Source organism: Melitaea cinxia, chromosome 14 (assembly GCF_905220565.1).
Source record: "Melitaea cinxia chromosome 14, ilMelCinx1.1, whole genome shotgun sequence".
Lineage (NCBI taxonomy): Eukaryota > Metazoa > Arthropoda > Insecta > Lepidoptera > Nymphalidae > Melitaea > Melitaea cinxia.
The window spans coordinates 9,850,102-9,865,955 of NC_059407.1; the positions used below are offsets into that span (position 1 = coordinate 9,850,102).

Here is a 15,854-nt window from a genome sequence, read left to right on the forward strand (position 1 = left end):
CCGAGTCACGGTGGGGACTTCCACAAAGACTGCAAAGACACCTAGACCACGGTAAACATCTGTATGGTTAATACAAATATTTATCATGCGCGGGGAAAGCAAACCCGCAACAGCCAGCGTTACAGCCACAAACCAGTGCTGTGACCGTTGCGCCAATTTGAATTGTCTGTGCAATTATTAAGAGATAAGCTAACTTAGAGTAGTAATACTTTAAATAAGATATAATACTTAATTATTGCTTATATTTTTAATGATAATCTTGTGAACTTTTAAATCGTGCCTCTTCACCCCGTTTTATGGCAAGTGGGTAGTCACCGTTATAGACATAGAGCATGCTATATAGCTTTGACGTCATACTTCATTCGACAGTTAGAGATAAGTAGATACAACAATAGAACGAGATAGTGAGAGTGAACTAATGACAGCGTCATTTTAGTCAGTTTTCTTAATTTTGGTTCGTGATTATTTTTTCAGTTTATATATTAGAATAAAAAAATAATTTTGTACATGGATTTTTATATCACAAGCAGTTATTAATAATTTAATAAATTTGGACCAGTCATTAATATGGTGATTTTAAGCCTCGTCACTAATTTATAGGTTTGTTAAGCCATCGATTTTTGTATTTATTTCGTACTCTATTGTGTATTTTTATTTTATAGGATTTAGTAGAAACTTCCTAAAAAGACGTTATATATATTTTAAGTAAGTACATTAAAAAAACTTAATTCTTCCCGCTTATACATTAAAAACGCAGGTTTACGTAAGTTATCTCTTTTTATTTAGAAAGAATAACTTGTAATATATAAATTTTTAAACGTAGCAATAATTGTATTGATTATTTTTTTTTTTTTGGAATGCTAGTGTCTTTTAGACTGTGAAACAAAATAAAAAATATATAGATTGCTTCAACCTATAATATCCCACTGCTTGGCATTGGCCTCTTTCCCCATGTTGGAGAAGGATCAGAGTTTAATCCACCAAACTGCTTCAATGCGGGTTGGCGGATGTAATCCCTACTATGAGTAACAATCGCTATCAGGTTTTTATGATAACACCAGAACCGACGGCTTAAAGTGCTCTCCGTGGCACGGTGGGGAGACCCACGAGGACTGCACCAACACCCAGACCACGGCAAACATCTGTATGGCCGATACAAATGTTTGTAATGTGTGGGGATCGAACTCGCAACTGTCAGTGTAAGAGCCACAAACCAGTGCTGTGACCGTTGCACCAATGCGTCATTGATAGTATATATAAAACAACATTTATTGTTCCAGAATAAATTAAGTGAAGTTGTAATAAATCATATATTAGAATAAAGTAATATTTTTTAATATTTATTAGGACCTTTAATAAGTTCTCGCTGTTTTTTTCAAAGGTATCCAAAAATCGATCTATTTTTTTGCTTCTTCATAAGAATGGAAGCACTGGTCAGCTAGACCATGTGCCATCGAACGGAATAGGTGAAAATCAGAAGGGGCTATGTCAGGTGAATACGGCGGGTGGGGTAGAACTTCCCAATGAAGCGTTTCCAGGTAGATTTTCACTGGTTTTTACAACATGAGGCCGATCGTTGTCATGTAGCAAAATCACATTGTCATGTCTCTGCTCGTCTAGTGGTCGTTTTTCTTTTAAGGCTCGACTTAAACGCATCAATTGAAGTCTATAGCGATCCCCCGTGATAGTCTCATTCGGTTTGAGCAGCTCATAATAAATTACACCCTGCTGATCCCACCAAATGCGGAGAAGAAGCTTCAAACCATGGATATTTGGTGTTTCAGACAATGTTGATTCATGGCCAGGCTTACCCCACTATTTTCTACGCCTTGGATTATTGTAGTGTATCCACTTTTCATTGCCAGACACGGTGCGGTTCAAAAAACCTTTTCTTTTCTGCCGTTGAAGTAGTAGTTCACACGTGAGAAAACGCCGTTCGACGTCTCTCGGCTTTAATTCATAGGTACCCAATGTCCCTGCTTCTGGACCATTCCTAAAACTTTTGAACGTTTTGAAACAGTTGATTCATCTCTCTGCTAGCGTCTGAGATCGGTCTTGATCGAGTAATTCCTCCAACTTTTCGTCTTCAAATTTATTCGGTGCGCCAGAACGTTCTTTATCCTTAATTTCAAAATCATTATTTTTGAAGCGTCGAAACCAGTCTCTGCTTGTCGTATTCGACAAATCATTGTCACCATAAGTCTCAACAAGAATTCTATGTGCTTCAGCTGCAGATTTCTTTTGAATAAAGTAGTGCAATAAAATTCCCCGCAAATACACTTTATTTGGCACAAAAGTAGACATTTTTAGAACTAAGAAAAAATTACTTTGTTCATTAAAGCGAACTACCATACACTGAAATTCAATGTTCGATACACTACTGACTTGCATGTATGTTACTATCGAAATTCCACGAACGGCGTACTTCTACTGCATCATTGAAGAAACAGCGAGAACTTATTCAAAGTCCTAATAATACTAGGATACATTGTGAAGTATTTTTTTTTACTTTTAAATGTTTTTGTATATAATAATAACTGAACATTAAAATTCTTACTGAGACCAAATTCAATTTAACTGTGACTATTAACATTTAATACTTGAAAAAAATTGTATTGATATTTTTAAAACAGTCATAAATATTTGTTTATTAACCGACTTCCAAAAAAGGAGGTTCTCAATTCGACTGTATTTTTTTTTTGTTTTTTTTGTTTTTTTTTTAATGTCAAATAGGCAGGCATTTGACCACAATCTCACCTGATGTTAAGTGACGATGCGGTCGAAGGTGGAGCATGCCTGCCTAATAACAGCCTATTCACTCTGGCCTTGAAGGCACCCAGATTGTATCATTATGTTATGTTACATCAGAACTTTTGACCGTGTGGACCGATTTCGACAAATTGTTTTTTAATCGAAAGGTGGTGTGTGTCAATTAGTCCCATTTAAATTTATTTGAGATCTAACAACTACTTTTCGAGTTATACCTAATAATGCGTTTTTACTTGATGTTTTTTGCGTCGACCTACGTTGTATTATACCGCATAACTTTCTACTGGATGTACCAATTTTGATAATTCTTTTTTTGTTGGAAATTATATATCCCTAGTTTAGTACCATGATAAGGAAACCAGGATCTGATGATGGTATTCCAGAGAAACCGAGGGAAACTTGAAAATCCGCAATAACTTTTTACTGGGTGTACCGATTTTGATAATTTTTATTTTAATCAAAAGCTGATGTTTGTCATGTGGTCACATATAAATTTTATTGAGATCTGATAACTACTTTTTGAGTAATCTTTTATAACGCGTAGTTACTTGACTATTTTTTTCGTCGATCTACGTTGTATTACTAGTCGATGTAATTGAAGTCGGTTTTTTTTTAGTTTGCGAGCAAACAATTATAAGAGTATACTAGTTTCAATCCAATTATATTACAATAAGTTATATTCTAATTCTTTTATTAAAATAAAGTTCTTAAACCAATTTTGGCTATTGAACCAAACTGGTGCTTTGGGTTTAGTGCAAGTCATTTACATTCAATTCAACTTATGCTAAGTGATAAAGAAAAATATTCTATTGATATTTGTAAGTATAAATATACATATAGACGTTTTGAGACACAACCTGCCCAGTTAATTGATGTTATAAATCTATCACAATTTAAGAAAAAGCATCTATTAATCAATAGATGCTGTTTCATACATTTTTATTCTTAAGAATCGAAAGCTAATAAGCAATTGTGTGAGAATATTAATAAATGATTCACTTGAACAAAAAAAATATATAAAAAAACTTGTAAGCAGATACCAAGCACGATACAAATCTCTTATCAACTCAAAATTGAACATTAAAATGTTTAGAAAACAAAATTTAATAAATGTTGAATAACTTCTCATTCATAATATTAAAGTAAATTGAAGTTGGACCAGTAAATAATTTTAAATAGATAGATTAGACGTTAAAGCGCATTAAAAATAATACAGTGTTAATAAAATTCAGCACAGTGGCGGGTTGCGAGCACGGAGCGGGTGCGGCGGGCGCGGCGGGCGCGGCGGGCGGCGCGGGCTCGGGCGGCGGGCGGCCCGGCGACACCATCCGGCGCGTCAAGGTGAAGATGTCGTCGGTGTCGGCGCAGGGCGTGGTGGAGCGCGCCTCGGCCGAGCTGTCGCGCCGCATCACGGGGCTGGGCCTGCGCGGCCGCAGGCGCTCGCCCGGCGTGGTGGAGCGCGTGGCCAACGCGCTGTGCGGGCCCGCCGCCGCGCCGCCGCGCGCGCCGCGCCGCCGCCGGCCCTCGCCCCGGCCGCTCGTCTGGGCGCAGTTCGTGCTCGAGGAGAGATTCCTCGAAAAGTTTTTTCTGTACTACACCCCGAACGAAAGGAGAACGCTCGCTCAGGTGTGCACGAAGTGGCGCGACATTCTCTATTCGTCGCCGCGGTGGTGGTCCGGACTCGTAGCCGTGCTGGACTGCCGCGAGCTGCGCTCCGAATCCGGCTGTTGTCTCCAGAGGTTTTATAATTCGGTGGTCCGGAGGGGTATACGGGGTGTAGTTTTGATATCTGCTACCGACGACGATATAAATGAATTTATTAAACAGTTTCCTCTATCGGCACATCACATACATGCTATTGGATTAAAAGGATGCACGATAACAGATCGAGGATTAGAAGCTATTCTAGACCATTTACAGGTGAGTGATTTCGTATTATTTTGCTTATTAAAATCATTTATCATATAATACGTATCATACAATGTACTGCATTCTTTTTAGGTTCTTTTTGAACTTGAACTAACGGGCTGCAATGAGATAACAGAGGCTGGATTATGGGCATGTTTAACTCCGAGAATTGTGTCACTTACGCTTACTGATTGCATTAACATTGCTGATGAGGCTGTAAGTTTATTTAAAATCATAATCTTGTATGAAAGTCTATCGTGTGTTAACGTTTTAAATAACATTTACCAATAACACTTCAGGTGGGTGCAGTTGCTCAGCTTTTACCATCATTGTACGAGTTTTCATTACAAGCTTACCATGTGACGGATGCGGCTCTTGGCTATTTCTCACCTAAGCAAAGTGCTTCATTGAGTATATTGAGATTACACAGCTGCTGGGAACTCACTAACCATGGTGTCGTAAACATCGGTAAATAATTCTCATTTTAAAATATAATAATGTGAAAACAACCGCTTTGGTTTAGTGGTGCGAGTAGTCGCCTAAACAACGTAGGACCAAGAATACTGCCTTGTGGCACTTCACAGGTAATTAAATTTCATTCCTAATATGGTTACCCAGTTTAACCATTTGTGTCGATTTGTCAGGTACCTTTGGAATAAGTCCAATTGTAAACCTCTTACTCCCAACGTGTCTAATTTTAATAACAGTTTGGACTTAGGAATGGTGTCAAAAGCCTTAGCAGGGTCAAGAAATATGGTTAGCACTTTGTTGTGGTTATTTGATTGGTTTATGGTGAAGTCCATAAGGTCTTGAACTACATCAGCGGTACTTCTATTCCGTCTAAAACCGAATTGTTGTGGAGAAATCAAATTAAACTTTTCAAGAAAACCTACTAATCTATTATTTATTAAACGCTCGAGAACTTTCGATAGACAAGTAAGAACCGCTATAGGGCGATAATTATTAAAAGACTTTACATCACCTCCCTTAAAAATTGGATGAATAATTGCCTTTTTGAGTGCTGTCGGAAAAATGCCAGTCTGGAAGCACAAGTTGAAAATATAACATAACACTAGTGAAAGTAATGAAGAGTATCTTTTTAAAGTAGCAGGTGATATTACATCCCATCCTGTCGCTACATTTGTTCTTAGAGAGTTAATTACAGCCATGGTTTCTTTAGGATCCGTTTCATTTAAAACAAAGGTGTTTGTTAATCTGGTATATCGTATGCACATAGGTTAAGACGATGGGTCTTTGTAGGTGATTTTGTCAGCTAGATTTTTTGGTATTTCAACAAAAAAATTGTTTATGTGATTACAGGTCTGTGAGGGTGATTCGGTGTGAGATAGTAGGTGATTGGGTGAATGTTGTGATTTTGATATATTTGTAATCTTTTTCAATTTGTCCCAGATAATCTTAGAATTATTTCCAGCCTTAGTAAGTTCTTCGGTATCGTATTGTCGTTTAACTTTTTTTAAAATTTTATTGCAAAAGTTTCTGTATTTGTATAACTATTCCTTTCCGGTTTTGTTGTCTGTCCTTGTGGGTCACCCCATCGTGCCTCGGTGGCATGTTAAGCTGTTAGTCCCGGTAGTTAGCATGAAAACCTGATAGCGATTGTAACTTATAGTAGTGAACATATTCGCCAACCCGTATTGAGCAGTGTGGTGGATTAAGCGCCAATCCTTTTTCTACATGGAGAAAGAGGTCTATGCTCAGCATTGGGATGATACAGGCTAAATGCGTGTGAAGTAGCATCTTATTTTCGATAACATTTAACGTCAGGCATATCATCTTCAGTACATTAAGATGTAATTGATCAATAGTAAATAATGTAAATAAGTTGTGTTTTTCTTTGTTTGAACGTAGTAATTGAATACAGTACTCAATAAACCAATTTAAAATATCTTTTTACGTTAAAAAGACTGTTAATCGAGAACGTTTACGGTCACACAGTAAGACAAGTTAAGGCTTTAAGTTATAGTTAGGCGTTAAGTTATAGTAGCACAACAAAGACTGTAAGCATGCGTTTCGAGTGACGCGGAGCTGGGCGGAGTGGAGCATAGAAGAGCAGTAAAGTGATCAATTCTCGGTCACCTCCACCCAGCTGCGCGTCAGTGGAAACGCACTCTAAGAAACGCTAAGGCTTATATTAGGGCAGCAGTAACCATAAGTAATGTACAGTGCACTCGCTGCCCAACCTGACGGTGCTGTCGCTGAGCGGCTGCAGCAAGGTGACGGACGAGGGCGTGGAGCTGCTGGCCGAGAACCTGCCGCGCCTGCGCAGTCTGGACCTGAGCTGGTGCCCGCGCGTCACCGACAACGCGCTGGAGTACATCGCCTGCGACCTCAACCACCTCGAGGAGCTCACGCTCGACAGGTGCGGCTCGGCGCACGATCTTGTCTCGCCCTTTTGTTTATACAACTAGCTCGACCGACAAGCTCACGGCTCACCCGATGGTAAGCAATTACCGTAGCTTATAGACTCCTGCAACACCAGAGGCATCGCCGACCCTCCCCAGGAACTCTGGCTACTTTACTCGTCCTCACCGCAGGAACACAACAGTGCAGTATTATTTAGCTGTGATCTTCTGTAAGATCGAGGTACTTTCCCGCTCAGGCTGCTCAAGGCTTTGAGCAGGATATTTCCTACCGTACCCATCCTCAGTTAAGTTTTAGGCTCAAAACGGGATATCTGTGTTTTCTTTAATAAGGAGGTTTATTTATTTATTAACCGACTTCAAAAACGGAAGAAGTTCTCAAATTTCACAAAATTTTATTAAAACAATCGCGTACAAATCGCGACGTCTCTACCGTAGCCTGTACATTTTTAATACCAAGCTACAAACATTTTTGGAATTAAATAAAGGTCACACCGTAGGGCCAACGCGTCGTTAGACTCAAATGAATCTGTAATAAATTATTCATTCATTATTACTTTTTGTGTATTGTATTATATATGTATACTAGCTGACTCGGCAAACGTTGTCTTGCCGCTAAACGCTATTTAAAATAGGGGTTGGTGGTAGAAGGGTGAAAATTTAGGGTTGTATGTATTTTTCAACGCCAATCATTACATTACGTGCGTGATTATATGTACCTATGGATGTTTATTTTATAGTATCAGTATATTATGTACATTACTGCACTTATTTAGATTAGCTTATTTTGATACCTAACATTGGTTCTCATTGTCACAGGTTGGCTGAAAGAGATCTCTCTCGAGATAAATCCGCCATTGCTTACTAAATTTGTATACAAATAACTAATTTTAAGTGCAATAAAGAATAATAATATTTAAAAATGTATTTTATAGGTAAGTTAAGTTTATACGGTTGAATAACGGGTCGTCCATTAATCACGTGATGTTTTTAGCAACTTTTTAACCCCTTACCCCCCTGGGGATATGTGGTGAGATTTTAGACTCATCAAAAATGACGTGTAATTTTTGCGTTGTGTGGTTATAGGCAGTACGAATATAGCCACCCCCTCTCCTCGTGGGTGTCGTAAGAGGCGACTAAGGAATAAAACAGTTCCACTACCACCTTGGAACTTAAAAAGCCGATTGATGGCGGGATAACCATCCAACTGCTGGCTTTGAAATACACAGGCCGAAGACGGGCAGCAGCGTCTTCGGTGCGACAAAGCCAGTACTGCGGTCACCAACCCGCCTGCCCAGCGTGGTGACTATAGGCAACACACATAAATTCACGCTATTTTTGGCGCGAACTTGTGGAGGCCTATATCCAATAGTGGACTGTATTAGGCTGAAATGATGATGATGAATGATAATGAATTTTTGTGAACAGTATTTTGAATTAAATACAGGAATAAACTGATTAAATTTTGGAAGAATGAGCATCGTAGTAAAAATTTCTAGACAGACATTAAGATTGCAGGGTGTTTGTTGGTTGTTTTTTGGTTTACAAAACGCGCTAAATACACGTGATATCTCATCACATCCACCACCCCACTCCTTGTGACATTTCGCGGTGTCTATCCGAACCCCTCCCCCCCGAGGCTCACGTGATAAATGGGCCTCTCGAAGTAGAGCCGTGTGGTTGGCGCAGGTGCGTGCACATCACGGACATCGGCGTGGGCTACATCAGCACCATGCAGTCGCTGGCGGCGCTGTTCCTGCGCTGGTGCTCGCAGCTGCGCGACTTCGGCGTGCAGCACCTGTGCGCCATGCGCTCGCTGCAGCTGCTGTCGCTGGCGGGTGAGTGCTGCAGGCGTCGCCGGTGAGACCTCTAGTCACTTTACTCGCCACAGGAACACGACTCAATCTTCTGCAAGTTTGAGGTACTTCCCCGGGAGGGCTTCTCCAGATTTTGAGCAGGATTTTTCCTGCTTTGCTCTACCTCAGGTAAATTTTTGGCTCGAAATGGGATATCGGGTTGTTGTTTAATTAGCAAGTTTAATCATTTATCAACCGAATTCAAAAAAGGAGGAAGTTTTCAATTAGATAGTGTTTTTTTATGCGTGTTAGCGTCACAACTTTTTACTAGGTTCACAGATTCTGATGATACTTTTTTTTTCGAATGATGTTGCTTGTCGTGTAATTCTATTTAAATTTGATCGGTCCTGTTCAAAACGGGATGTCTGGTCATATTATACTACACTGATATTATTACTTTGCAACAATTAGAGCACGTTTCATTGATTGCCGTTAAAGCTATATAACGTATGACAGTATACAAACGCTTGTGATTTGCTATTCTTTTTCTCCGTCGGGTTCCTCTTAGTATAAGATACGAACTAGACGTGATCTTCACCCATCTGCTTAATTAATATAGTAGTTTATGCAACTGTCATATAATGAAGGGTATTAAAACACGAGTGTGAGTTTATGAAACGAGCGCAGCGAGTTTCATAATAGTAACGAGTGTTTTAATACCCGTGTTATATGCAGTTGCATACACTACTTTATCTTCACTAATGCAATTAATCAAACAACAAGAGTAAAAGCTGACAATAGTTTATTTATAATAATTGTTCAAATTTTGGATGGTACAATTTTGAAAGTTAATTGTTAATTATTGATCCAGCAGCTGTAGAGGTCACGGGGCAAGCAGTAGAGCTCGTAGACGGAGTCGGAATAAGTTATTATATTCTTTTTCATATAATTTTCTAGATTTTTCTGGCAAAAGATTGTGAGTTAATTTTGTTGCCAATTCTAGAATATCCGGAGGCGTACAAATATCGTCGCTATCTATTTTTAACTTTTAATTTATTAAATTAAATTCACGCGTACGTGTATTGTCACAGTGATTTTGCCGCCATTAAAATCTAACCAATGAGAGCGCAGCTGCGCGCATGCGCGCGATGTTTTAATGAGATTTTACGATATCGATGTGGATATTATACCATCATGTGAAATTGCTTAAATTGAGTTTTTTGTTGTCTGCGCTATAACAGTAGTAATTATAAGTCAAGTATTGGAAGTAGAATGTTACAACATTAGTGTAGATAAAAAATTAAATAATTGTCTTCTTTAGTAGAAAAATATATTAAAGATAAATAACGAAAAAATTGGCTGGAAAATTACTGACCAGGCTTATATTATATTGGGCAACCGGTATTCAAACCAGGCTTTTAGCAGACAACCCTACGTCATCGTATTTTCAATGAAACAGCGCTCATTTTAATGTAAGATTTATTTATTAAACGTGTGGGTGAAAGTAACTAGAACGGTATATATTGTTAATATATCTGTTTATACTTGCCAACCCAGTAGTAATGCCAGGAAAATAATAGACAAACCAACGTTTGTATTTGCTACAGGTTTCAAACTGACGGTAGGTATTAAATTTACTCTTTAAACTTGTAGGAACATTTTTAAATAAAAATGAATTTTTCAATTATCAACCGACTTCCAAAAAAGGAGGAGATTCTCAATTCGACTGTATTTTTTTAATGTATGTTACATCAGAACTTTTGACCGTGTGGACCGATTTCGACAATTTTTTTTTTAATCGAAAGGTAGTGTGTGCCAATTAGTCCCATTTAAATTTATTTGAGATCTAACAACTACTTTTGAGTTATACCTAATAATGCGTTTTTACTTGATGTTTTTTGCGTCGACCTACGTTGTATTATAGATCTCAAATAAATTTAAATGGGACCACCCATTTAAATTTATTTGAGATCTAACAACTGCTTTTCGAGTTATAGCTAATAATGCGTTTTTACTTGACGCTTTTTTCGTTGACCTACGTTGTATTATACCGCATAACTTTCTACTGGATGTACCGATTTTGATAATTCTTTTTTTGTTGGAAAGGGGATATCCGTAGTTTGGTACCATGATAAAGAAACTAGGCACTGATGATGGGATCCCAGAGAAATCGAGGGAAACTCTCGAAAATCCGTAATAACTTTTTACTGGGTGCACCGATTTTGATAATTTTTAATTTAATTTTATCGAAAGCTGATGTTTATCATGTGGTTACATATACATTTTATCGAGATCTGATAACTACTTTTTGAGTAATCTTTGATAACGCGTAGTTACTTGACTATTTTTTCGTCGATCTACTTCTGATTGTATTACTCGTCGATGTAATTGAAGTCGGTTTTTTTTTTTCGTTTGCGAGCAAACACAATTATCTATTAAATATAGCCTGGTCAGGATTTTTCAGGCAACCCTTTCGTTATTATTTTTCTAATATACTAAAATAAATATAAAATAATTGTCATTCATTAAGCAGATGGGTGAAGTTTGTCTCTAGTTCGTATCTCCTACCATTTTTATCTATGTGATATTTCTATTCGCTATCTGTGATTCTAAAAATTATAGTTCATTAATTGAAAGAAAACAGGTCTTAGTGGCAGATTTAACCTGCTGCTGTTAAATACTATTCGTAACTTATACTTTGTCCAGAACTTGTGATTCTTTTTATCTATAATTATTTAAGACAAATATAATAGTAAATTTGACTAGCCAGTTTGTTGTTTGGCGCAGTTTGCAGTCACCTTTAGTTAGTAGTAGTGAGCTTTCTGATCCGGGAGTTGTGGGTGCCATTCCTGCCTCGAGTCTGGGTGTGATATATGTATTTATTTTAATAACAGTAATTTATATACATTTATCGAAAAAAATATGCATCTATATCAGCCAACTGTTACCTATACATAACAAAGTCATTAAGTTGCTTTCCTTACGAACAGACGACCGTGTCTGTATGTTATAAGGTATATAATATTAATATGTTACAAATAAATGCTCCAAAATTGTCTTATGAGCCTGTCCGAATAAATTAATTTTCGAATGAGACGGAAGTGTGTACGTCGCAGGCTGCCCGCTGCTGACGTCGGGCGGGCTGTCGAGCCTCATCCAGCTGCGGCAGCTGCGCGAGCTGGAGCTCACCAACTGCCCCGGCGCGTCGCCCGAGCTGCTGGACTACCTGCACGAGCACCTGCCGCGCTGCCTCGTCGTCGAGTGAGCGCCCCTGACCTGCAGCTGGAGCTCACCAACTGCCCCGGCGCGTCGCCCGAGCTGCTGGACTACCTGCACGAGCACCTGCCGCGCTGCCTCGTCGTCGAGTGAGCGCCCCTGACCTGCAGCTGGAGCTCACCAACTGCCCCGGCGCGTCGCCCGAGCTGCTGGACTACCTGCACGAGCACCTGCCGCGCTGCCTCGTCGTCGAGTGAGCGCCCCTGACCTGCAGCTGGAGCTCACCAACTGCCCCGGCGCGTCGCCCGAGCTGCTGGACTACCTGCACGAGCACCTGCCGCGCTGCCTCGTCGTCGAGTGAGCGCCCCTGACCTGCAGCTGGAGCTCACCAACTGCCCCGGCGCGTCGCCCGAGCTGCTGGACTACCTGCACGAGCACCTGCCGCGCTGCCTCGTCGTCGAGTGAGCGCCCCTGACCTGCAGCTGGAGCTCACCAACTGCCCCGGCGCGTCGCCCGAGCTGCTGGACTACCTGCACGAGCACCTGCCGCGCTGCCTCGTCGTCGAGTGAGCGCCCCTGACCTGCAGCTGGAGCTCACCAACTGCCCCGGCGCGTCGCCCGAGCTGCTGGACTACCTGCACGAGCACCTGCCGCGCTGCCTCGTCGTCGAGTGAGCGCCCCTGACCTGCAGCTGGAGCTCACCAACTGCCCCGGCGCGTCGCCCGAGCTGCTGGACTACCTGCACGAGCACCTGCCGCGCTGCCTCGTCGTCGAGTGAGCGCCCCTGACCTGCAGCTGGAGCTCACCAACTGCCCCGGCGCGTCGCCCGAGCTGCTGGACTACCTGCACGAGCACCTGCCGCGCTGCCTCGTCGTCGAGTGAGCGCCCCTGACCTGCAGCTGGAGCTCACCAACTGCCCCGGCGCGTCGCCCGAGCTGCTGGACTACCTGCACGAGCACCTGCCGCGCTGCCTCGTCGTCGAGTGAGCGCCCCTGACCTGCAGCTGGAGCTCACCAACTGCCCCGGCGCGTCGCCCGAGCTGCTGGACTACCTGCACGAGCACCTGCCGCGCTGCCTCGTCGTCGAGTGAGCACCCCTGACCTCTCGTGCTCTGTGCACTTCACTGAGCTCTGTTCCCTCGTGTCGTGTCCTGAGAGCACGGTCGTTTCTGTACCGTACCGTTTCCGACCGTTTTTTACCTATGGTCTACTAAATGTGTAAGAATATGTGATCTCTTTTAAACGACTGACATTTTTTTATAAGTTCAATTTTAAATCCAAAGATTTTTTTTATTCGGTTTTCGATGTGTTATTTATTTTCGTGTTCGTAACGTTGTCATTCGGACACCGTGCCAAAAATAATTGTATTGTTTCTATTGACGTTTCTATGTTTTCTATTGTAATTAGTAATGTTTCTATTGACATTTTGAGTTTTTATAACATACCTTGGACACAGGAATACTTTCCTAATCTCATTAATTGCTCAATTAAATCCCGTAAATAAAAAATAAATCTCTTTTAAATTATTATTAAAATAATTTCAAGTCAGTTAGTGTTAATAAGTTGTTTTAAAAAGGAGCCTCGTGTTCGCAATAAGTGTAAAATTATTCTAAAAATATAAGTGAATTAATTTTACACTCCGAGAATACTCGTGAGCTATGGACTCTATTTGTGAAATTGTAGCCGTTAAGATGAATTAGATATGCAAAATGACGCATTTGAAATAGTAAGAATCGTTTACGTACAATAATCAAGACTCACCAATAAACTAAAGGCTTTCTCCTCTAGTCAAATTAATAATCAACTATCAATGTGTGCAAATACATAAAGTCCGCGATAAAACTTTAGCACACTATACGGTTTTCATAACAACTCAAATTAAAAATATATTTTGAACTTTTTGACTTAACCATTACGACTGTTAGTCAAGGCATTCCTGCAAAGATTAGAAAGAAACAGCTATTAGTTACCTAGACATCGTATAGGAAACGTTCAACTTTTGTCAACCAACTTGAATCTAAAGAAACTCGCAAATTTGCTATACCTTATGACTGGTTGACTATTTTGAAAATTGAGTAAGCTAGCACGTGCTGTGTACTCAAACAGTATACAATTTAACAGAGTTGAACTACTAAAAAATTCTATCCAATAATAATAATATCTAGTTTAAACCTATATAAAATGCTGTCAGAGACTGATTGAAGTTATAAAAAGTAGAGGAGGAGATACGCATTACTAAAAACCGCTCACGACATATTGGCATTGGCCATATAGATGTTTGTCCTGCAGGCCTAGCATGCACGCCACGACAAAATTTTGTCGACCCCTTTTCTCGTATTATCTCTCTATGTCTACAGTAGCTAACATGCGTGCACGCGATACTCTTCTCGTTACGTCAAGAAAAGATAATCATTAAATTTTAGTGATCTGTGATATTTATCTCTACGGAAGCTAACATGACATCGTAATTTTGTCGAATTTTGTCGTTTTAGGAAGAGAAACTTCTCGTCTTCAATATTATCGACGAGAAAGACGATAAATAAAAAATAAATAAAACCGGGTGCCTATTTTTTGTATACCATGGCGTTTCCCTATTATAATTATATAATTTCGGTATACGAAGAGCGGGAAATGCGAAAAGTCGAGTGAAGTGTGCCATATAATGACACAAAAAACGTATTTGCGCCCTGTTGCTTCTTATTCTAAATAATAATAATACTTTATTTCAGACCAAAGTATAAGTCCATATTGGGTTAGTACAACAAGACAAGACAACATTCAGAATAAAAAACAAAACAAAATTATATTAAAAAAATCAATAACTAAAAATAAAATTAAATAGAATAAAAGTAAAATCAATAATCAAAAAAAAAATTCAAAAATTCAAAAAATTTTAAAAATTAAAAAAAAAAAAAAAACAAACAAACAATGCGTGATAGAATTACAATTATCTAATGTGCGACAAGATATAAAGCACAACACGAGCATATTGTTTTACATATATAATTAAATTCATTTACTTACGCCGTTTTATTTTCCATATTAGAGTTTTTTTAAATTAGATATACACTTTTTATCTTAGCCAAAAGGCCGAGAACATTTTTAAATAAAACATGTGTCACTCGTTTGAAATTGGTCAATAACCTTGTAAATTCAACTTTACGACATAAGAAATAAGAATGATATTCAGTTGTGATTATGGTTGATAATGTTTCTCTACTCGACAAGGCGAAGTCTTCGGAAGAGAATTTTGTCTCTCGTAGTGCGCATGTTAGGGTAATCGAGAAAATACTCGATGTAGACATTATCTTTCTCTCTCGTCAAGAGATATCTCGTTGTATGCATGCTAGGCCGGCTGGTCTGGGCGTTTGTGCATGTGTATAGTGTGTTTCCGGACCCCGACAAAGGAGAAAATCCTACTGGGCGCCGTTGAGTGTGAAGCGTTTATTTATTTATTTTAAAAATTTAAAAATATCCATTACTTTTTTTTATTGAAGTGTGCTAGTGTTGTCGCACCGTTCGAGCGGCACGTTCTTACTCGGAACCTGTTGGTAACTAATAGCTATCTCTGTCTAATATTTGCATTAATACCTTGACTAAGTCTTTAATGGTTAAGGCACAAAAAGTTTAAATAATATTCTTCTTAAGAGTTGCAATGATGATAAATTTAATCATAAATGTGTAGTGTGCTAAAGTTTTGTCACGAATTTTATACTTTACAACGTATGTAAGAGGCTACATTCAAAACATGTAATCCTATTAAGCTGGCTTTAATATAAAAATTCA

At 39.4% G+C, this 15,854-nt stretch overlaps 1 protein-coding gene across 1 annotated transcript; it reads left to right on the forward strand.

The window, feature by feature from the left end:
- The first annotated feature begins 4,116 nt into the window (after positions 1-4,116).
- On the forward strand, positions 4,117-13,591 carry LOC123659731 (F-box/LRR-repeat protein 16). Its single transcript, XM_045594912.1, has 6 exons — positions 4,117-4,689; positions 4,771-4,893; positions 4,977-5,145; positions 6,862-7,057; positions 8,748-8,896; positions 11,971-13,591. The coding sequence occupies exons 1-6, from the start codon at positions 4,117-4,119 to the stop codon at positions 12,117-12,119; spliced, it is 1,359 nt and encodes a 452-aa protein (XP_045450868.1). The 3' UTR covers positions 12,120-13,591.
- The last annotated feature ends 2,263 nt before the right edge of the window (positions 13,592-15,854 follow it).